The following is a 24,567-nucleotide window of genomic DNA, read 5'->3' as shown; positions in this document are numbered from 1 at the left end:
TTCTAGCCAGTAAATTAACTTCCTAAATGTATAACAGTTAGGAACATAGTATTTTATATATTTCTTGAGAATACCATGCAGGCTCTAGAGATTATCTGCATGCCCTACAAACTAATTACATAACTTTGAACAAATGACTTGAGTATTCTACATTTGATCATCAAACAGAGAGTAACAGTACTGCTCTCACAGGCTTATTGGGAGATAATGCACATAAAACATTTGGCCTGGTTCATAGGAAACATTCAGTAAATTTGAGCTATCACTTTTTCCTACTACATGTTTCTTTCATATTTGAGATTAATGCGCAAGCATGTATATGTAAACATTATTATAATTAATATCTCAATTTTTACAGGTACACATATAATCACCTCTCTGCTAGCCATGAAATTATTTCGTCCAGGCCAGCAGCTTGTACTCAGTGATGGAACTAGAATGTAAAAATGTTGGTGCACATTAAGATTTACAGTTGTAAATAACCAGACCAGTCACAGTATAGTAAAAGAAGGACTTTAGGTTTCTTTGGTGAAACAAAAGCAAGTATAAAAAGTTACAAAGATTTTAGATTTTCAGTCACAAAAAACCCCCACAATCATTCACATTTTATACTATACATGTTATAATATAAATACAGGAACGTATCATGTGCATAGGAATGAAAGAGGAAAATTTTAAACCTAATAGGTTGACACAATGTTGTTCTGTGCTCTAGAATACCCAAGGTGGATTTCAGTTAATGCAGCAACCAAGAGAATTTGCTTAAAGACACTGTGAATGATTGTAGCTCTTGTCATTCCTTCTAAGCTAAAGGGTTTTATGAACAAGAATTAGTGTGGAATTGTTCTTTTGCTATTTGCATTTTATTTGTTATCTACTCTTCTAAGGTCATTCTAACTGAAATTAGAGAAAGATTCCTAAATGCCTTCTTTCCATTACAGGTTTTTTTTTTTTTAAACATTAAATTAAGTGGATAATAATTCAAAATCATTGTCGGCAGTCACTTATTCAAATAAAGGGGAGAAAACAAATGGGAAGAGATAGGAAGACATTTCAAGACATACACTCAACCTAACAGGCAGAAATGCCTACATTATTTCTATATAAATGCTCTTTGCTTAGAATGGGCAAACACCATCTACTACTGAAAGCTACACTTCACCACTCTTTTCGTAATAAACACTGATGCATTCTATCCATCACATTATTTAATCAGGGACAAAGTATCTAGATTATATGGTTCCAAACTGTGTGAGGGAAGCATAAAGGCTAACACTGAAAAAATAACTAGCATACTATGTCAATGTTCAGGTTTGGGGGAAAATAACATCCAATAAATTAAATCAGTATGGCTTACTTCATTTATTTATGTATGCTTCACAGCTGCAGCATTCATACATGAACATTCAAAACTTTATAAAAGGTTAAAATGGTTATATATACAAAATTTCTTTCTTTGAATGTGTTGTTTTAACAATCCCCCACCCTCCAGAGCCCTAGGTCTCTATCCATTTGAAATGTGTTGATCTGAAATCTTGCAAGTTAGTGTTACGAAAGCCATTAAAAAGTAGACCTGGTTGAGTTAATAATTAGCACTTTGACCCCTAAAAAATGCTCTTGGTCATAGAAAAGTCCTCCATTCAGGCCTTTCTTGTAAGTGGAGAAAAAGGAATGCAGCAAAGAAGAGTTCCACATTGCAGTCCCGAGGTCCATCAGGATCCCATTAGCCAGGCTTCGGCATCACATGGCAGAAAACTGCACCCACACCGAGACAGTGCAGTGTGACCTACAAGACTTTGTGTTTGCTAATTGTCCAGGAAAAGCTGTCTTCGGTCTTGCTGACAGTCAAAGGGCAAGTAAAACCATTTCCAGCCTAAACAAACTACCAAAAGCAGCCGAACCAATGATTAAAGACCTCTGAGGCTCCATAATCATCATTAAATATGCCCAAACTCAGTGTGACTTTTTATTTTATATACAGGATTAAAATCAACATTAAATCATCTTATTTACATTGTCATTGGTGCTGAAATTGAACTTTTTAAATAGTACAGTAGGCTGGTATACATTATAAAATGGTCTGCACTGAAGGCAAATAGAAAACTAAAGAAATCAGATAGGCTGGAAATGGTTACTCTCTGCCCTCATTTTCTTTCATTTTGTTTGCTTTCTTTTTGAATACCAATGCTTTCATTTAAAATGTTTAGGGAGCACAGCAACCCAAAATGACTGGACGGTGGTCCAAAAATCCAGACCAACTGATAATACTTCTCGAGGTGATAGGAAAGGCACAGGAAGTTAGGACTTTGGCTGAAATGATGAAAACACATGTTCGCCATTTTAGGGATCAGCGCCTCGATTCCTGCCACCTCCGGCTCCAACGGTGATCATGTTTTGAAGTATTTATTGAATTGTCCTTTGATGATGAAGAATTTTTAAAGTATTTCTTAGAATAAGTCCTTTGGTATGCAGATGCTACATGGAAGGAAAGAAAGAAAGAAAGAAAACACAACAATATTACTTGCTCCATACCCTAAACTACCAATACCGCAGCCGTAAATGAGGACGTCTAGTAGTTGTTATAGCACGGTTGTCCATTCTTTCTAAAGGACCACTTACGGTTCATGCAGGTAATTTTAGGCATGGCCCATCTTCCATTTCCTAGGCAACGAATAGTTGGAAGGTGGCGTTGAATGAAACCATCTTTGCAGTGATATCTAATCAGGGAGTTGATTTCATAACGAGGTTTCATCTTTCCAAAGGTCTTGGCATTTTCTACAACAGGGGGCTGGCCGCAAGCAACTAAAGAAAAGTAAATTAGGTTATTTCCAAATAATCTAAATATTTCTATTAGTATGCGTCCCTTTTTTTCTCTTTCTCTCTTTATTTACCCAATCAAGCACCTTCGTCAAAGGCAATCAGAATTAACAAATTGAAAATTTTGAAGGAAAAATAAAACTAAATATTGAGGCTCTGGGCCTAGTTCAAATCTGAGATTATGTCATTTTAAATTGTGTATTATTAAAGAACCATAGGGCTAAATGGTCACTTTTCTTAAAAAATTCCAAATTAAAAAGCACCTGTCTCACGTGGCCTGGAAGTATTGTCTTCAACACCATCCAAAGTTTTATTTACTCTCCTTCACTTGGAACAATAATGAATAAACTAATAAATAAACAATAACAATTGACTATTGCTGTCACCGCCTTGAAAAAACTTAAAATCTATAATAATATCATAGTTTTAAAATATGGACAAAATATGGACTCTTAAGTCTCAGTAAAATATCTCCAGCTCCATTTAAGTTTATTTACTCTTTCTGTCTTCTGTATGGAGACAGGGAGAAAGTTAGGACATGGTAATCATCTTTAGTTTCCCTCTGTCTCCATACAGATTCAACTGATTTTGAACTTACGGCTTTATTCATCATTGGTGTACTTGTTTTAAGTGATATACTTTAAAGTTTAACTTTTATTAAGTGACTATGTTTTGCTATATATCTCATATAAAAACATAATTTAACTTAAATATAATTTCCCTAAATGGCATTTCCTATCCAATTCCTAAGAATTATGACACCACAAGGCCCATAACAAGAACATGTTATATTCTCTTGTGTAATAATGCAATTCTTCAATGGGAGGGTAATTATTAGAAACCTTGGTACCAAGCTGTTTGAATGTCAATATCCTAAAAGTTTACAACTATAAAATTTATTTATATACTCAGAAAGCTGTTTGCAACTACATTCTTTTGCAATGACAAATTTTGGTTTAACTTAAATATTTAATTCCTCTAACTTACTTGACTAAACATCTTGGAACATATTGACCCATAACAAAGTTTTCTTTAATGAAACACAATCCAATATTTCATGTTAGAAATTGTTAGTCAGATAGACTAACAATAAATTATAAAGTCATACTATCTATAACTAAGAAATTAGAAATATTTGCACATATGACTATTTGATCTTCACAAATTCCTATAAACAGAGATTTCTATAATTATTTGCCATTTTCAATTAATAAACTACTCTATGTATGTGGTTCAATGATAACCGCAATTTCAATGCCTGTAATTGTAATATGGAAAGCCTACACCATGGTTTAGATACTAGCAAGTATCAGATAGAATAAGACCAAAGCAATATAGAAGGTTAAAAATTATCAACTAGATAATTCATTATACTTAATTCTGTGCTATGTTGACAAATTAGAAGTTATCTTTATACTTCTAAGGAAAGAAATGTCAGATTTCTTCTAAATCTATTTATATATGAAGACAACATAAAGCTAAAATATCGTCAAGGACAGGCAAATATCAGAAGTAGAGCCACACATATATGCTTGACATTTGACAGAGTGACATGGTAGAGCAGTGAGGAAAAGTAGCTTTTTCACTTAGACAATTGGGTATTTTATATGGAAAAAAAGTTACTTAGTTCCCTCCCTCAGAGAAAGTATGGAGAATCAATTTCTAGATGGTTTAAATGTATAAATATAAAAGGTAAAACTATAAACACTTAGCACTAATGACATAGACTATCTTTATAATTTTAGGGTGGGTAAGGATTTTTTGAGATATAAAATTGTTTAAATCATAAAGGAAAATGCAACAAAATAAAGAATTCTGTTCATCAAAAAGTGCTATAGTGTAAGAGTAAAGACATGTTACAAACTAGAAGAAGATATTTGCACAATATCTAACTGTCAAGGGATTAGTAACTAGAATATAAAACTAAGTCCTACGAATCAATATATAAATGAGAAGCAGCCAATTTTTTAAAATAAGCAAAAATCATGAACAAAAACTTTATAAAAGAAAAGCCATGAATGACCTATAAGTATATGAACAGATATCATGAAAAAAGTATTCAAAAAGATGCAAATTAAATCACAAGAGATAACATTTTATACCCACCAGATTGGCAAAAATGTCAAAGTCCGAAATTATCAAATGTTGGCGAAGATGTTGAATAACAGAACATCTCACACATTGCCAGTGGGAGTGCAAATTGGTACAACCGCTTTGGAAAATAATTTGGCATTTTCTAGTAAATTTGATGGTGCATGTATCCTATGACTCAGCACTTCACTCCTGGAAAAATACCCTATGGAAACTCACGAATGTCTACCAGGAACAAGTTCAAGAATGTTCAAAGAAACATTGTTCATAATAGTAAAAGCACAACATAACCCAAATGTCCACTGACAGGAGAATCAATAAATAAAATGTTATATAGTCATACAATGAAATACCATATAGCAGCAAAAATTAAGAAATATAGCTACATGCATCAACACAGGTAAATCTCACAAACATTATGCAAGACACAAGTGATTCCACTTACATAAAGTTCAAAATTATGTAAAACTAAACAATTTGTTATATATAGATACAAGCATATGTGATAATAATAAAGAGAAAAGTAAGAAATTAAGTCATTATCTATGGCTGAAATTGGGAAGTAAATGAATGGAATTGGAAGGATTCTGTAGGGTGCTCCCAAGAATTGTGGATAGCATGCACTGAGGCGTCTTTTAAAATACATACATACATATATATATATATCTTTTGTATATATTATAATCCTTCTCTACAAGTATTTAATTAAAAATAGAACTACTTAAGTCTGTATGTTTAACTATCTGAAAGGAGAAATGAATATCTTTCATAAAAGTTTATAGACTTTTATAAAATTCATAAAATTCCCCAGAGTACTGATTAACAAAGATTCAAATCTATGTAAATAAAAATCAGGCAGTAAGGAGATAAAACACAAGGATTATTTTGTTTTGTTTTGTTTTTCCTCCTTTAATGAATTAGAGCCAACATTTTATTAATCTCTTTCCCCACTGGAAAATGTAAACTGTGATGCTGGTTTATGAATTCTTTTTAGCTATAAGGGCAGTGGTTCTTAACCTGGGGTTAGTTTTCCTCCTCTCCCTCCCGTCCCAGGGACAGTTGGCAATGTCTAGAGACATTTTTAGTTGTCACAAAGCAAAGGGAGGGGGTAATGTGGAATGGAAGAGAATGCTACTGGCCTTCAGTGCTTAGAGAGCAGAGGTGATTCTTAACATTCTGCAATGTGCAGGACAGCCCCCCACCACTAAGAATTATCTGGCCCAAAATGTCAATAGTGCTGATGTTGAGAAACCCTGCTACAGGAAAAAATAACATAGGAAATAGAAGAATGTTTGGATCATAAAATGAAATGCATGTCTCTAAGAACCATTTGGAGATCTGAGAAAGCAAACATGACATTTGGATAAAGACAAACAGTTCATTAAAGACTTCTTAATTAGAAACAGGGAAAACAGACACTTGATTTGCTATTTTCACAAATCTCATTGCAGAAATGCTGAAGTACTGTGCATAGTCAGGAAAGGTGCTCATATAGAAAGGATATTCAGAATAAATTCTAATTTAGATAAGAGAATAGCAAAGTGGTCACAAATAGTGGTTGAGTTTCATTCGAGCTTTGTGTATCTTGGCGTTCTCTTTATTCTAATAGCATTTCTCATTATTGGTGTTTGAGTCTTTCCTAAAATATTTATAGGCTATGTATTTGTAGTTTTGTTATTTCTATATTTAAAGACAAATCAAATGGATTTTATAGCTTGCATTTGTACTTTATACTCTTACTCAAGGTAGGTAAAGGTCTATGCTTAGAGACTAAATATTCATATTCAACATCATTATCAACTGCAAACAGGTTAAAAATATTTATGGATTTCTATCGGATTAAGGAAGACGTCTATACAGTATGCTTTAGAAATTCAAACACACTGGTCAATGATAAACATAACACACTTTTAAAAAATCATCTTTCTTAATGTGTTCTTTTTAATGTCAATTAAGCAATTCTCCTCATTATGGATCTTAACTTTATAAATGTTTTTATTTTGTCCTACCTCGAAGGCATTCAACTAGATGTAAGGGTGGCTTTTTTGTTCCATGGTTTATAAGCATAAAATAAGCTTCTAAGGAAACGATTAAAGAACTCAACTGCCTACAAATACCAGGCAGTTAAAAACAGGGAAGGACTTCAGTGAACAGCTCCCATGACCCCGCAGAGGGAGGGCAGTGGTTTTCAACTCTGGCGCTTCACACCATGGACAAATTTGAACATGGGTCAAATGGTACCAGATGCTCTTTTTTTTTTTAAGTAAAAATTCCAGAATATTTTATGATATATCCCGATTTTTAGATGTTGCAACCAATTCTTTTTTAATGCTTTCCTCAACAAACTAAACAGGTCTTTCAGCCCTTGGGCTGGCTGTTGTTTTTCTTAAAAACACTTGGAGATAGTTTTTCTACATAATGCTACATTTTATCTTAAGCATCTGAAATCTATGGTGAAAACATTACTGAAAACCAACTTTTCAATTGTATTGTAAGAGTAAAATAGTCCAGAGCAACAAGAGATGATGTACAGGACATATCCAGTTTGTGTCTTAGAGAATGAAGTTCAGTCTTCCTGAGTTCACTTGATAATAGAAATACAAATTAAGTATACATTATTAATAGAGTAATTAATACCTGTTCCTTTCTTGCAAGTATAGGTGAGATGGTAATTGCAGGGGACATCATTCCACTGGCCGTTCTCATGCCAAATGATGACAACACAATCTTCTCCAGCAGAAAAGAAGCTGTCTGGCTGGTTGGGCCTCCAGTTCTCATATTGCTGTAAAAATAGAGAGAGAAGATAACTACTTGATGGTCAAAGAGCAGCATATCATAAAAGTGACAGCAACATCACATCACAATCAGATTAAAATAGACTCAAAGTTTCTGTTGAACCAGGTAGCTGAAATGATTGTAGTGCTAAAGAAAAAGACTCATACTCTGAGTGGAAGATATATGTATCTAAAAATCTTTAACGAATATGTATTTCTTCTTTGACAATGAGATATATCTCAGGAATTTTATTCTAGTTATTCTAGATTTCTAAATTATAATCAGTACTCAATTTAAGAAATCAATCATGGTATTATTATTCATTGTAACAGCATTAATAGAAATGAACAAGAAAAAAATTCCATAATCTCATCACTTTGGTCTATCGTGTTTACTTCCAGCCCTTATGTGTACATACAATTTATATAGTTCTGATTATAACACAATAAAATTTGTGTTCTTTCTTTTCTATCTTTACCACTATAAAGTACTTTTCTTTGTCTTATTTAATGTGATTATTTTTATCCAAATTCATTTGTTTGGTTAAAAAATTGAGAGAGTTGCTATATTTATTTTATGTGTTTACTTGCTATACCTTTCTGAGTTATTCTGTTTTAGATGTGATCTTATATGTACTATATAGTTGTTTTGCTTTATGATCTAATCTGGAAGTTGTTTTCTCTTAATAGGAACATTTATCACATTTATGCATATTGATATAAAAGATAAGCTTTTAAAAATGTATCTTACTATATACATTTGTATATATTCAGATCATTGAAAAAATTCTATTGATTTGACGTTTTTCTACAGGTTACCTTTATATCTCTATGTTTAGATGGTATCTATTGATTCTCCATTCTGAGCAATGATCTATAACTGGAAATCTCCTTTGCCTTCTGTCACCATAATACATTCTATTTATTCAGCGTCTACAATGAAAGAAGCTCTCTTCTAGGTACTTGTTATGTGTTGTCTCTTACAACAATTCAGCAAGATCGGGAGTAATTTCAACCTTAGAGATGTTAAGTTCCTTGGTTTATGTTCAGTTTTTTGTTATTTTAAAATGTTGCCTCCAAAACAACCAATAATTATATGAAAAACACAGCCCCATCTGTATTAAAAAATAATAAACATTGATGAGATGAAAATAATATTGGGCTATAAATAAGAGTTCACCCCCCCAGTTTTGGGTCTTCTAACTAGAATGTGATATGGGACAAGTTTGTTTGTTCAGTGCCTTTCCGGCTCAACTTGAGTATCATTTTCCCCACTATGCTTTGCCCGCTGTTAGTCTATATCACCTCTAACACTGATAAGACAATGGAAACAAATTTCCATCAGATGGCAGAAATATAGATTTGGATTTATGTGACAACAGTTAATATAACTATCTTTTCCGGGCCTACACGTATCTTAGTCTTTATTTGAATTAAATTTAAAATAAGTCTGTGGTTTGAAACAATGAGTGAAGAAATTTTTATTTGGGAAAGATAAAGTTAGAGAAGAAAGACATCTAAGAATTAAGGCGATTGTTCTCAATTCAGAGCATGCAAAAAAATGGTCCTACTATTTACTCTCAGCAGCACCATAGCTATTTTTATGTCTTTTAAAAATGTCTAATAAACTTAATAGAAAATATCTGTAATTTTTTCTTTCTTAGAAAAAAACACGGTTTTTAAAACTTTCAAATATGGTAAAAACCTAAATCTTTGATAAAATAATTTGTGAGAAGACTAAACTTTGAAAATCTTAGGATTAAGAGAACTTTTACTTTTCCTTCAATCTCTTCTTAGCTTGGCTTTAAAGTTCTCCTAAATTATGCCAAAATTATGATAGGAGACTAGAGATCTTTGCTTTGTAAAAAGAAAAAAAAAAGAGTCTTTGAAGAGTGATAAAATTGTGAAGAACTAAGGAAAGCTTAATAAAGGTGTTTTTTCTCCCTAGAAATACAGAATAAGGGTTACTTTTATTTCTCTGGTAAAAAAACAAATCCAAAAATTAGATAATTTACATCCGATTCTAGTAGCCTGAATCACACCACTGAGCTACCCCTCAGACAGCCCAGTTAAGGAAGCTTAGAAGACAACTCATCAAAGCACTTTTTGACTGGCAGGTGTCCCTGCAACCAGGCACTGACCTTTGCTCTGAATTGGGCTTCTAATAATTTTTCCATTTTCCTTTTCTTTGCTTACTCCCCTTCCTATATTATTTCTCACCCTCCACCCACCAAGCCTTTTTTTCCTCCCTACTCTCCTTGAATAGATAATAGGCAAGGAAATGGAGAAACAAAGCAGAGACACAAAAGTCATATGTAGCCTGTCGTCCATGTATAGCTAAGTCGTCTTCAACAGATGAATTAAAGTAGGATAAAAATAATAAACAAAAGAACAGAAATTTCTTAACACTAACGAAAGTCTACATTTAATATTTAATACCTTTTATGGTCACAGATTCCTGAGTTCCTCAAATATTTAATTTGGATTTCAGAGCTCAATACTTTCCAACTTACTTTTTCACTAACCTCTTACAAGAAACCAGGAAATGTCCTCAAAGGTGGAAAATTTCAAACATCCCAATAGTATGTGCAAATTGTGTAATGTTCATCCAACCACCACTACCCATCTCCCTTCCTCGCTATGTTTTTCTTCACAATGCCAATATCTTATCCGATTTACTTATTTTATTTTTTTCTCCGTAGTAATATGTAAGCTCATTGAGGACAGGAATTTGGGTTTTTTGTTTGTTTGTTTAATACTGTATCCTCAGTGCTAGGAACCATATTAGGCACTTACTGGTGTTGTTCAATAAATAATTTGATATTTAGAAATATTGAACCACAAAGTATGTTGCATTCTTCCCTATTCATACCTATCCCTAATCGAAGATGTTGCTTGATAGCAGCAAATGATAGGTGAGACAGGCAATCACAGACATAGCTAGTGGAAGTTAATAACTTTTCTGGAAAACAGCTAGCAATACATATCAAGAGCCTCAAAAAGCTTCTACCCTTGGACATCATAAGTCCACTTTTAAAATTCCATCCTAAAAAATAATTCGAGATGTGAGCATGTTTGATGTAAAATACTATTTATGCCAGCAGTAAATAAGAAACAATCTATAGAGTGAACATATACTCAATGAATTATGGTATAGCCAGACAAATGGAATATTGTGTAGCCATTAGATATCTTGTCTTTGAAGAATATGTAAGGGGCTGGGAAATAGTAACATGTTCAGTTAAAATCAAAAAGCAAAATACTAAAAACACGCAATGATCTAAATTTTACACATTCTCAGATGCAGTTTTGTGTGTGTGTGTGTTTGTGTGTGTGTGTGTGTGTGTAAAAGACCAAAAGGAAATGCAGTAAAATGTTATAAAGTTTATATCTGAGTTATATGAGACCAAAATTCTATACATTCTCACATAATTTACAGCCTTCCTAGAGTGAGCGTGAACTATTTTTCTAATCATTAAAAACGAACATTGTAAAAGGACTTACAGATTTCTTAGTTAACCCTTTTTTAATCTAACCTTGACAAATATCACTTCAAGTTACCAAAGTCACTTGATAGCCCTATCTTTTGCAGCTGATATTTCTTCTTGTTCTGAACAATAACCATCCATTTTCACACCAAAATGAGATTCAGATTCCATGCCATCAAAGTGATTCTCAGAGCATAAGCTGCCCAGACTCAGACCTCTGGTAAAAGATTTAATTATGTTTGGTGGGAATTACATTTGGCTTGCAACAGTGATTTAAAACGTGTGTTCTCTGTTGTTGCTTGGCAGAGCTGTGGATTAATGGTGCAGGACCAAATTTTAGGTCTGTGGTTTTACAAGAGTATCTGATACCCGCAGGCATGTCACACTATTACCTCATATCTGATAGCTCCATTGTGAAGATTTATTTTGGCTAGGATGCTTTGATTTTGCTCCATGTTATTGCCAAACTGAGTTAGTAAAGGAAACTCCAGTTTTCTGAACAACTTTCTTTGTTTTCTCATAAATTCTTTACAGCCTTATTTAACATCACTTGCAGGAAGAAAGAGTATTAAAAAAAATCTTTGACTTTAGCTTTAATAATGTAGTTTTTTCACTAAAGTTAAATGTGAGGAAGCGATCTCTCTTCAGGAAACCAAGTCTGAGTTATGAGAACGTAATACAGCCTCTTTCATATAGACAGTGTTTCATAGACACAGAAATACAAATTCTTGAAATTAGCAGAGAATACTTCCCCACTGCCATCTGAAGTTTTTTCTCCTCATTTGAGATTATAAGCAAACATCTTGAGTGATCTCGCCTGGATCAATGCTCTTCTAGGGCTGGATGGGCAAACTAAGAATTATTCCAAAAAGCCAATATAACTTGGGGAGAATTCATTTTAACACAGTTGACAAAAATAAATGCTGATGGGACTTCTGCATATTTGTCTATGTCTCAGAGACTCATGCTCCCCATCCCAAACTCTGAACTCTTGTTGCCTCCTCCAGAGACCAGAATTAGATCAATATTACATCTGAAAGAGAACTTTAAATTACTTTTCAGTTTTGTTTTCTTCTGATGGCAGAGAAAATTGACATAAAACACAAATAGTTGATGTAGAGTAAAGCTAGCTCAGATGTAACACTTTCTATGTTCTATAATGAACTTGCACTGTATTAAGAAGTAATTATTTTATACCTGTTATGAAACAGGTTAATGCTGAATATTATATGATAAAGTTACTTTATTTTTAGAGTTCCAATTAAATGACTACCCCTTCGTATCTGAGAAAAAAGTGCCAAAAAAGAAAACCATTTTAATTAAATTTGATTTAGTAACTTTTCAGTTATTGTTTTCTCTTTCTTTCCTTCCCAATTGGATTCAAGCAAGTCAGTTGTCAAAAGCATGAAATAATTTAAAAAACTCCAGCCAAAATCTAACAGCTAAGTACAGTTAGATTTTGAGGAGAAAAACACAGAGAAGACTAATATTGAGGAGAAAAACACAGAGAAGACTGAAGTTATTCATTAAAATCTATCAAACTTTATAAATGCTTAGATTATTCCAAATAATCCACTATTTTATTGTCAAAAATTTATTTCGGTCTTAATCAACATAAAAGCGAAGAATTGTTCTGCAGTTCTTCTGGAGCATGCAGAACTTCTCTGCGTGCCAACATTCTTCACTCTCAGAGAGTGACCTCAATTTCATAGATCTAAGAGACACTTGACTAATTTTTCTCAAGCAGAATTGCTGAAGAGCTATTCTCTCCCTTCTAGCTCTTTGCAAGACTCCAACTTGATTCAATCAACATGCTGGAGGAAAAGGATATGTGTGCTTGAGAGTAGGGGTGAGGTTTCTGCTTTTGAAAGTTACTGACAGTCTACTAACCTCAAAGAGGGTTTACATCCTTTCAAGGTGAATCTCTGATTATATAGTGTCTAGGAGTCTCAGTTGTCATTCAGAGATACCAGACACCTTTTATCTTTAAAATACATGCCATAGGGCCATGATCAATGGCCTTAAAATCTCAGCAGATAACTAGCATCACAAGTATGAACAAAATAAACTGATTATAAGAAAATAGTGTAACTAATTGACCGTTTTCTTATGCAGAGATAGATAACTGCCTTTTTCGTAAGGTTTAAAAAAAGCATTATTTTTTAGAAACATACAAAATTTAGAAATATACCAGGAGCTTTGTTTTGCTTTAAAAAAAGAGTTTGCTTTGAGCACTGCTTTCAGTTAAAGAAAACATGACCAACCTTTATTAGTCAGTTACTGCTGTGACAGTCACATCCTATTTGGTCCTTTAGGTGATACATGTAAAAGCAAATTGATTTATGAGGAAATATGCAAACAGCTGGAAGGAGAAAATGAAAGGTGTGGAGCAAGGAAGGTTCTTGAACCACAGAGTGGTTTATTCTTATCCCCCCAAGGAACATTCTGAAACAGTGTTTGTTTATCCACATTAAGATTTTTTTTTAAAAGTCTTTAAAAGAGAACGTCAATTCAAAATTAAAACCCTGAAGATACAAGGTCATGCTTCAACCTTTCCTAGAGAAGGAATTCCCAGAACATTAAAGAATCTTGTTTCTAAATTCCTTTTATCAGCATCTTAAAATAAGTTTTCAAAACAACTATTTTTTAATCCAAACTTAATAACTAGCCCTTCTTCACAATATTTGACCCATTTCAAATTCTTTTCAATGTGATTTTTGCTATTTAACTTGATCAAATAATTATGAAGAATAATCGATGGGCACTAACCAGTTCTTCTAAAGGGTTAGACTTTCTGCTTAGAATCTCTTGATTTCCTTTCCTACACTGAAAAGAAAAAAAAAAAGAATGTTCACAGACACTAGATAAAATTAAAGGTCTTTTTTTTTTGAGTCACAAATTTGAGAGATTACTGCCTTAATCACACACACACACACACACACACACACACACCCGCCGCAGGCATGCCGCTACGCCGTACAAATACCTGGCAATTTTGCCAGCGCCAGCCTTAAGCGCGGCGCGAGGAAGCGATTCCAAGGCCTTTTTGGGATGCCTTTACTCAAGGCGCATCTTTGCCAGCGTCTCATACCCGCATGGTAGTGATGCCGGAGCAAAATGGTTAGCAGAGTAGCATACAGCAAATACACGCTGGCATCCAGAGAAAAACGAGCGCCCAGGTTAAAGTGCATTCTCATAGCTACTGGAAGGCCGGCGCCATGCCAAGCAAGCGCCGCCTTCGTGCAAAGTAAGGGAAGTTTCCGCTCATTTGTGCCGTACAAAAAAATGCTACTATTTCGCCTTTCCGGCGGATTCAAGTTTCGGCTGATGTACGAAACAAGCAAAATTTTGGAACGGCGAAGCGTTATGCGCTTTTGAAGTTACCGGTGTGGTATTTTGCTTCAATTCTGGCCTACAAGCTGAAGTTTTTTTAAATCTCGATGGAAACACAGCTTTTATTTTTCGTCTACCAATAATGGGATGCTATTCTTTAATGCTATCAAAGCATTCTTGCTTAAGAAATACTATGATTCTTTACAAAGTATGGCTAAATACCAAACAATACAATTTGCATTGAAAAAAAAAAAACATCCTTGACATTTGTCTAGTGAAACTATTCTATGACATATTATATTATTGTAATTTTGGAGAGAATTTACGAAAGCCTCAAGTTGCAATTTTTTTTCCATGAACAGTCCAGTCACCACTCTGCACCTACTCTTCTTCCCCGCCGAACACTGCTGATTTAATTCATTATAAAAAATTTTCGTTAACGAAAACAAAAAAGTCCTCTAGGTTCACATACCAAGGGAACTAGCAAAAGAAAACTTTGTGTTGGGTTTATTATTGTATATAAAGCAAAGATACAGGAAAGATTGGTACTAATATTTGCCTCAGTTGCTAGGATTTTATGAAGCACGTGACTTCACGTGTTAGCTTCATGCTGCATTTGAAAAATCATGTTTTTTTCCCATTTTATCTTTTAGTTCACAATAAAATGCAATTCTTGCTAGAATTTTTAAACTCTATGCTACAGGAACTTAATTCACAGTGAATATTATTCATACACACTAGGTCTAGGAATGTGAAATTTTAAAAAGCAAAATACAATATGGCCACTAGGTGGTGATATCAATCCATCAAACTAAGTCACTGTTAAAATAGAATTTAGAATGTCCCCTAAAATCGTAATTATTTACTCTGGTGACAAAAAAAAAAAAAAGGGAAGGATTATCTGTGATATGTCCTCTCATTTTTGTGAGGGAAAGCAGAAAAAGAATACTTCGCTAGAAGATAGACCTCAGTCAGACAGTATTTGCCAACTTGATTGCATTTTATTCTGCTACAGGCCATTGCAGCTATAATCTGAATTTTCTATTTGACTAAAATATTCTTCTACAATAGCTTATTTTTCTCCATTTTGCCTTTTCAAATTATCACGATTTACATCAATGGTGAAATCGCATTACAAACCAAGCCAAATCTATAACATCTACCTAAAATCCTTAGAACAGGGCAGATCATAAACACGTATGCACACAAATGAATATCTGCAGTATGATTCACATTTAGTTTGGTCTTAGGTAAAAACTTATCTAGAGTAAGCATGAAAACATGACACCTGTACTAAAAGTTGACTTCTCTGTGTGCAGCCTCTCTTATCATCTTTGCTCCCGCAGCTACAAATGACATCCAAATGCAGTTGATGCCAAGGGTGAGCAGATAACCACCAAAGTATAAAAGCAAACTCCAAATAGAAAACACTTTCCCAAGAGGAGGGCTTACTCCTTTGAAACACACACAGATAAGAAGCCACCTTTTCACTAAGTAAAGAATTCAGAATAACTACTCTGGGTTACCCCCCAGCCTTTCAGAACACAGGTCAAACGTTTATCTGAAAGGAAGCTAGGAAGACTACTTATTACAGAAATCAAAACATTTGGTAACTTTAAAATGCCTTTTTTCACCCCCAGATGGCTATGGGACACAATAGGCATTTGTTCGCAGTCTGTGGGGGGTATGTCTAACTTTGTTTTATTTAACTTGTTTGGGGCAAATGACCTCCCTCTGAGGTAGAAATGGACTGTCTTCTGATCCTTGTACTTGCTTAAGGTTACTCTGGTCTGGGTCCTTATTTATTTATGTTTTAAGGGAGGTTATGGTTTTGCTGTTGTCTTTTAGTTGAACCACCGAAAGGAAAAGAGCAGCTTTGTTTTAAAGGAGAAAGAGACGTTTGTTTTGGTGTCACTGCCCTAGGCAGGCAGCCTGGAGTCCAATCCTACAAACATGAATATGCTGAAGAGAAGAAAAACTAACTTTGGGTCTCCTGATAGTTGTTAAAGTGGCAATATGCCCATTATTTTCCTAGCTGGCAAATATTTGTGCAGGAGAGACAATCTGCCAGCTCTTGAGTACAGCACTAATCTTGTGTAATAGTGAGCTCACTGCCCTACAAAAGCAGTAATTATCAACAGCATTTTCCAAAGGATGTGAGTTACTCCCACTGTGAGACCACTTGGAGACAGGGCCCCAGGCAGAGTCCCACGGAGCCGCTTGCATTTAATCCCTGCCATAAATGGGTGCCAGTGGGCTCCTTCATCCCATGCTTGTTTGCACAAGTCTTCAGTCAGAAGGTGCTAACAATCCAAACTCAAAGTGAAACTGCCAGACCCTATTCGATATTTTTCCTTTTTTCTTTCTTTTTCTTTCCCTTTTCGATGGTTTCTCGTTGCTTTAAACTTATTAGCAATTAAATGTAAATGTATGCGATTTTAAAGTTTCGTAGAGCACTGTTGGAAAATCATCTGTGAGAAGGAACCACTAAATTGATAAATTTTCTTTTTTTCTTTTTTAGATGATCTCAATTATGAAATGATTTTCCAGTTAAAGATAAATATTGTTCTTCCAACTGTTTGACCTGACACTAGCCATTTGCACTCAAGTAAAGGCAAGGTGGAGATGAGAGTTTTGTATTCTAGAACCACCCTATAGCCATTACATTTCACATGTAGAAGCAGAAGAACTAATTCTCGGTTTCAAATCAAATTGAACTGGGACACAAGTAAAAATTTTCATTAGGAGCTCAGTGGTCTTTTGTGGGAAAGAAACTGAGAGTTTTACTAATGAGTAATGTGTTAAAGGCTGAGGAAACAGCATATGTTTCCCTTGGCTTTTAGGTTAATAATAAAGCCTGTGAGGTTTAACATAATGAAATTAATGTTGATATGTATGCAGTTTGACTTTTTCACAGAGAAGTGGCATTTGACCTGGAGCTAAAAGCACACCACCTCCAATGCACATCCACCTGCAAATACTTTATAGAAAGTATTTTAAGATTTTCAGGTAAAAAAAGTAAAATTAAGTTTTTGGTTTGTGGGTTTTGTTTTGCATTATTTTTCCTGCTAAATCATGTGCAATCCTTTCAAACAAGCAGAAACAAAGGAGATTAGAAAACACCAGGAATTAGTTAATACTCCTAATTCTCTTTTCAATGTCCAAGACATCTGGGAGACGGAGGAGGCTAGAAACTTTTGTGTTTATAAAAGGGTAATAACGATTCATTCCGGCAGAAAAAAGAATAATGGCCTGCGATTTGTTACTCCTTTTCTCTGCCCCTTCTAAGTGTCTCTTCCTGGGTTAAGGGCTATTTCTTTATTGTTTCTACCTTTTTCAAAGCTGGTTTTTCTCACAATACTTGGTTTGACAGGCTGATGTGTTTATTTATGAAAGAAGAAAAGGCCCTCTGGATCAAATCCACAACCAATCTGGCTAGTCTCATGCATCAACTCTAACTAGGAGGGCGAGTAGGTGTCCCAGATTCTAGGTGTGCCAGTTTGGCCAGTGTTGGACCATGCTGATTACAGATAAAATTCAATTATCGTCTAGAAATGTTTTTAAGTAGTTTTAAGTACAAAAGGCTATCAATTAACCTTTTGTAATCTATCTCATAACTATCAGGGGGAAGATGAGTTGGCTAGAACTAGAAAATAATATGTATATTAATCTGTGAATTAGTAACTTGTTCAAGAACTTCCTGACTAGATGCAGACAAGTGCAGAGGAGAGGAAGTCTATGTTCTCCAAACAGGACACTGGAGAGAGAGAAAGAGAAGGCCATGACTACATCCTAGAAAGCCGACAAGCCAGCAGCCTTGCATGGCTCAACACTAAGTGCTGACAAAGTAGAGATGACTAAAGAAAAAATGTGAGAGACAGAAAATGTTTTTTGTGGTTTTTTTTAATGCATAAGAACAAAATCAGAGGTTTGTTTTTTGTTTTTTGTTTTGTTTTGTTTTTTTACCAAACAAATCAAACTTTCCAAAAGCTCCTCAGCATTTTAAAAAGGGAACTGAACTGTCAGTTCTATTCAATCTTCAGTCTCTGGACAATGCTATGTGAGGTGACATTTTTCTTTGAAGTAACTGCGTCTGATCCACTGAAGCATCAGATCCCCAGTGGTGAGGGGTGAGCTTTGATGGTGCTGGGGAACTCAGTGAAAGCAAGAGAGAAAGGAGCAACACAGACCATGAAGAATTCCCCTTATGAGAATCTTATTTTGAGAGGTCAGAAAGAGGAGGGAGAGGGGTTGTAACAGCTTTAAATCTCTGTGGTCTGTGGGTTGATTTTAAACCACTAGGTAGGAAAGCAAGTTATAAAAAGTAATGTGATTAAGGTGCCTAATAGTTTCCAACATCTCCCTAATTAGTGTGCGTGGACATACTATAGACTATAGATGAAAAGAGAGTTGTGAATTGAGTTTGCTAGAAGTCGTATAGGTAGAGATACAAAAATGCTTCCATAGTGTTTCCTGCTGTCTAGCTCCCGCTGTGATTGAAAGAATGGCCTTGGATAGTGGATGAGTAAATGAGCTCTGTCCAAACTTAGGCAACAATTCATCTTTGATCAAGCAATCTAAAAAATAAAATGAGCTGATAACATTCAGTAAGATTTCCTTTTGCTTGTTTCACTACATTTTGGATTTGAAAAATAGAGTTCTTTAAAGTAATTTCTCTTCAAAAATTATAATGGTAGAATATGTGCCTATCTTGAAAAAAAAATTCTTTTTCAGTTTCAAGTCATTGTTGGTTTTCTAAAGCTCCACTTTTTCTTCCTAAAGTTTATTGCAAATGTATTCTTGGGACAACCACAGACAAAATTGTCATCTTTCCAGTAGGAACACCTGTTTTCCTTTGGGTTAATAACCTTGTAAGACGCATTATGCTTGGCTGTATAACTAGTTTTTTAAGGAACATTTTTTCTTTTCTCTTTAATCGAAACTTCACCTATTATGTTTTAATATTTTTCATACTGGTACAACTTTAAATAAAATATTCAATTTAGATAAGCAAGAATTGTCACAAAGAAATTCAGCCAAAAGACTTCATTGGTCATTTAGGATTCAAAAGATAACAGGATAAGTTGGTTGAGCAATGTACAAATATTGATTATCACTCAAAACGCATTTATTAGGTATCTATTTTTGTCAACCACTCTGCTAGCTTCTGAACAATCAGAAATGAAAGTTAATCCCTGCCTCAGAAATCTCACTGTCAGGAAATCGACCTCACAGGGGTCTGTGGTAGGATGGGAAGAGTGCACAAAGGGCTGCAGGAATACAAAAGAGGAGCTCTTAGTCGCACCCAGCTAGGAAAGCTTCCTGGAAAAAGGGGACTCTTGGCTAAGTTTGGTATTTGGAAGCTTATTAAATGAAATTAGGGCAAGAGGCATGAACATTCTAAGCATGAGGGCAAGTGTATGCAAAGACCTGAAGGAGTGAGATGTCATGGCTTCTTCTAGTGCGTGTTTTGAGATGGATAGCTTAGGAAGTGGCAGATGGAGTTGATGGTCTTGGTATGCCATGCTAATAATTAGAAATTTTACTGAAGGTGATAGGAAGACATTGAAGAATTTTAAGCGGGTAACAAGAGTTCATAGCAAGGAGAGAGGAAGGTCATAGGCATTAAAAAACAGATCTGAGGAAAAACACTTCAGACTAGTCATTCATTTAACAATAAGTTAAAGAAAGAACTTAAAAGCCAGCTAATAGTATAGAAACTAGATAAGAAATATTTGTTTAAGTTTGCCAGCTTTAATGTGTATTTAATTTAGTGTCTTTGAAGACATTACTTGGATGACAAGTAATTCATTATTGAATTTATTTGTCAAGGTTTCTAATAAAGCACTTGTGACATTTCACTGTTAGAGATCAATAGTCAGGTTAAAGAATAACTGCTGGTAGAAATAATTCTGTAGAAACCCAAGTGACAGAGTGAAAACCTAAATTTGTTAAGAGAAAATAGCCTTAATATAAACCACAAGGGGAAGCTTAGCAACAATTTTATTCATGAGTACACTTTTGTGAAATAAATAATTTTAAAATATTTTCTAAATATAACAAAAACAGGGATTTGGCATTTTGTTAATCATATCATCATCCTATCGCTGAAGTCAATAATGTGGAGTGGATTGATCAGAATCTGAAAAAGAAGTGCAATTTAGATGACTTGAACAAATAACATTGTTACGTTAGCATAAGTACATATATTGAATTAGTCTAGCTATAAAGCATAATCATGCTAAATGTGATATAATTATACTGCAAGTTGATTCGAAGCAAAGTTTAATTATTTCAAGAAAAGAAGTTATTGAAATTGAGAACTAATGTAAACTTGTTTGTTTTTACTGAATATTAGACTGAATAACCAGGGATAATATATGGTAACTATCAAAGGTTCTTTTTAATACTGCTCTACCTCCCAAGAAGGATAAAATCTAATAAATCTTTCAAAACAAAAAATGAGAGGAGAGGAGGGGAGAAATCACTCTAAAACGTAAACAAAGTGCTTAAAATTGCACACAGTCAAGTTAACACCATTTCCAAGTGTAAGCAGATACTGCTTGCCCCAATGAAGAGTTTACCATTAGGGATATTTTCAAAAGCAAGACACTTGGAGTAAACAGAGAAACAAAGGAGAGCTATTTTATTCAAAGGCCTGTGCACATATGGAACCTGTTAAGGAGATGATGGCTGCAGAAAGAACTACAAACAAGTGAAAGAGACACCTAGGCTGTCTCCGAAAGGAAGGGATGGAGGCAAGGGTGGTTACAAAAGCAGAAAGTGGGCCAGAGATCAGTCAGATGGGAGGGAGACAGGCTGTTGGGCAGATGGTCTTCTCTGTTCCAAAATGTTCAAAGTGAAGGGACACTCCTTATCACACTTTTATTTTACACAAAGAGTGAATTAAGAAGAAACCAAGGGCCTGCCAGTTTTTTCTGGAGTTAACTTGTGTCATTTCCTTGATAAACTTTGCTTGTTTATGTTATCCATTTGCTGCCTTCTTCAAACTGAGGCCCTCACTTGGTGCTCTTTCCATAACTCTTAGGTTTCAATGAAAAATGTGAACTGAAAGTAAGGTTCCTGTTTACATTGTACAGTTATCTATGTAAGGTTGAGTTATCTTCCTCTGAAAATTTCTGGGGAAGATTAATATTTCTCTTTCGACAAAGTGCAATGCTCACTGATTTACCAAGTTTAGGACCAAACTAGACTATGGAAATGGTAATTTCACAGTCCATTAAAAATTAATGGACACAGGTGGAAAAAAAATAGTTGAGTTGGCTTGCTCCAGTATAGCGGAATAATGACAGCTGATGAGCCAAGCTCACCTGAATGGCACCTGACAGGGAAAATATTTTACGAATCTTACAGATATAAGCAGATATTCAATCTCATTAACCAAGCTCACAAGGAGTATAGGGCCTTATCCTAGATACCAGGAGACATAAAAAGCAAGCAGGACAATCACTTCTTTGAAGAGCCGAATTGTTAATGGAGAGACCAAAATAAACATCTAGTAACACCTAAAAATGCTAAGAATGAAAACATGCAAATCAATTCTATATAACCACTGACAGACAAAGAAGTCAGGCTTGGCCCAATCAGGTGGGCATATAGCAAATGACAGGTTTTCATTCTTAACATTTTTAGGTGTTACTAGATGTTTATTCTAGGCTCAGAGCTGGCCCATGGAGTAGACTTTGAGATATGTATAGTCTGGGTCTGCTGAGCATAGGTAAGTACCAGTTGAAATTGGCCACCTGAGTCCTTGGCCTTCTAGCTTCTGTAATACAGTTGAGAGCTCACAAGGACCTGCACTTTCCACTGGGCTATTTGTAAGGGAAAGTTTGTGGGAGGAAGGCTTACTGGTGGGTATCCTAGAAACCCAATTTATCCTCCAAAAGAAGTATCCCTTCAACAAGAGGAAACTCATTAAATGCCTATACTATACAACATATATTAACAAAATTATAAAAATACTTTTAACTATCAGTAATACACAGAAAGAAATCCTTTTAATTTTTATATTCACTTATAAATTAACGAAAATAAAATCATCTATCTTCAATTAAAATTATACCTAAGGACTTATGCCATAACAACCACTATTAATCTAATTGACCAAATTCATCCCCCTTGGGTACAGCAAAAAAAAAATCAAAAAAAAAAACAACAACATACAGATGCAACAATTGCAGATACACCACCCAGCGAGGACAATCAGAAGAAAATGAGACTATTGATCCAGAGGACATGGTTCATATACCTTGCTGAGAATATATTTTATGGATAATCTACTTTCTCTATTTTTTCTGAATCTTGCCAAAGAACCTATTTATGAACTTGAATGACAATCAGTGTTGATTAAACGTAAAGAGTGATGATAGAGGGTAAGCCAAGTTTTATTTCAGGGTTGCTAAAGGGGTAATGAGGATACTCTTAAAGTCAGGAGCTATCAGCCAGGACATCTGTGGCTTTGACTTAGGCCTGAGTTTAAATACTGGCTTCACCACTTAATAGCATTGTGACTCTGGGCAAATATCTCAGCCTACTGACCTTCTCTTTCTTTACCTGTAAAATACCTAATGTCTCCCTTAAAGGTTATTGTAGGGAATGAACAAATTGCAAAGTGCTTAATAGAGTGACCAACACAGACGAACTGAGCCCTAAGTCCACAAGAGCACTGGGAAGCTTTCCAAACAGAGTAGAACTTCCAAAAGCAGAGATTACTTTGGCATCTGTTCTAGGATGAACTTTATATTTTGCCAAACTCATTAAATCTAGATAAGTACCAGGTAATAAATGAAATTTAAGCAGCTAAGTAATTCACACCCGAAAAGACCTTAAAAATTATTTTCAATTTTCCTTCTTGTTTATCTAATTTAGAATTTAATTTACACTTACCGTCTAGCCCAGTGGATCCCAACTTTGTCTGCATTTTAGAATCGGCTGGGGAACACTTAGAAAATATAGCTGCCAGAGGTTTTGTGATATTGAATTTGAGCTGAGGCCTAGGCATCAGTTGTTTAATTACACTCCCCTGGTGATTCTAATGAACAGCCAGGGCCTAGAACCACTAGTAAAGCTAACCTCACTTGAATTATTTCTAAAAATTAGACTCATATGTATTTACTAGTAGTGATTCAAAACAGATTCACCTATCCTGATTTAAGAAACTTATTTCAGCTTACTAAAGGTTGTAGCCATTATTACCAAATCACTCCTTTCTTTAAGAAGTAGAGAAAGCTAAAAAACATGAGTCAGCAGAGTTTGAATGGAAGGAAATTCATAAGATTATAATTCAACACTCTTTTTTAAGATGAAAAAATTAAAATTTTTTCTTGGATAAAAATGAACCATGCCTTATAGCAGATTTCCAGTGCAATTATGTAAGAGGAAAAGGTGTATTTTTTAAAAGCCTTTTCTTTTACACTTATGTTTTTCCATTTTACTTTGAAACTATACAAAACAAAGATAACCATCTGAAAGACAGACCTGAGGCAATTCTGATTATGCGGTTTTCTGGTTCAATGGAAATCTGATACATTCTTCTTGTAAAGAAAGCCACAGTGACTGGAGCACTGGAAGTTGAATCAGTTTGAATAGAACTTTACTGTAATCAGTTTGAATAGAACTTTACTGAATAGAACTTTACTGTAACCTCCTCTATTTCACTGAGTGACTCTGAGCAACTCACTTAACTGGTCTAATGTCCCCTCTACACCATGCAATCAACATACAGTACTATGTTCCTAGAAATGGCATCATTTTCATAAGCAACTTACCAGTGTGCTGCCATCTGTCCAACGGAAGTCATGCTCAAACATCTTGTCATTGAGGCCTATCCACTGATAATCATGTCCCACACCTAAAAGGTGGTAACAGATATTTTCGTTACCTTTCCCATATATAAATAAAATGTATCAAAAAAGTCATCTTTGGAGTGAATCATGTATCCTCATTCTCTTTTCTGGCCGGATTTTTGTTCATAAAAAATCTTTCATGGTCTAGCTAGCTTTTGTTCTTCTGCCCAACATGCTCTAAACTAAAAAGCTAATTCA

The 24,567-nt window shown here is 34.6% G+C and overlaps 1 protein-coding gene across 1 annotated transcript in view; it reads right to left on the bottom strand.

The window, feature by feature from the left end:
- Nucleotides 1-501: 501 nt before the first annotated feature.
- VCAN (versican) overlaps nucleotides 502-24,567 on the bottom strand; it is a 98,084-nt gene continuing 74,018 nt past the window's right edge. The window contains 4 exon segments of the mRNA XM_039875008.1: nucleotides 502-2,475; nucleotides 2,620-2,802; nucleotides 7,546-7,690; nucleotides 24,292-24,374. Coding sequence (XP_039730942.1) covers nucleotides 2,348-2,475; nucleotides 2,620-2,802; nucleotides 7,546-7,690; nucleotides 24,292-24,374 — 539 coding nt within the window. The 3' untranslated portion in view covers nucleotides 502-2,347.

The sequence above is a fragment of the Pteropus medius genome, unplaced genomic scaffold, assembly GCF_902729225.1.
Source record: "Pteropus medius unplaced genomic scaffold, Ma_sr-lr_union100, whole genome shotgun sequence".
NCBI classification, from domain to species: domain Eukaryota; kingdom Metazoa; phylum Chordata; class Mammalia; order Chiroptera; family Pteropodidae; genus Pteropus; species Pteropus medius.
Note: the sequence above shows the minus strand (reverse complement) of the source record. Positions and strands in the feature narration are given on the sequence as shown.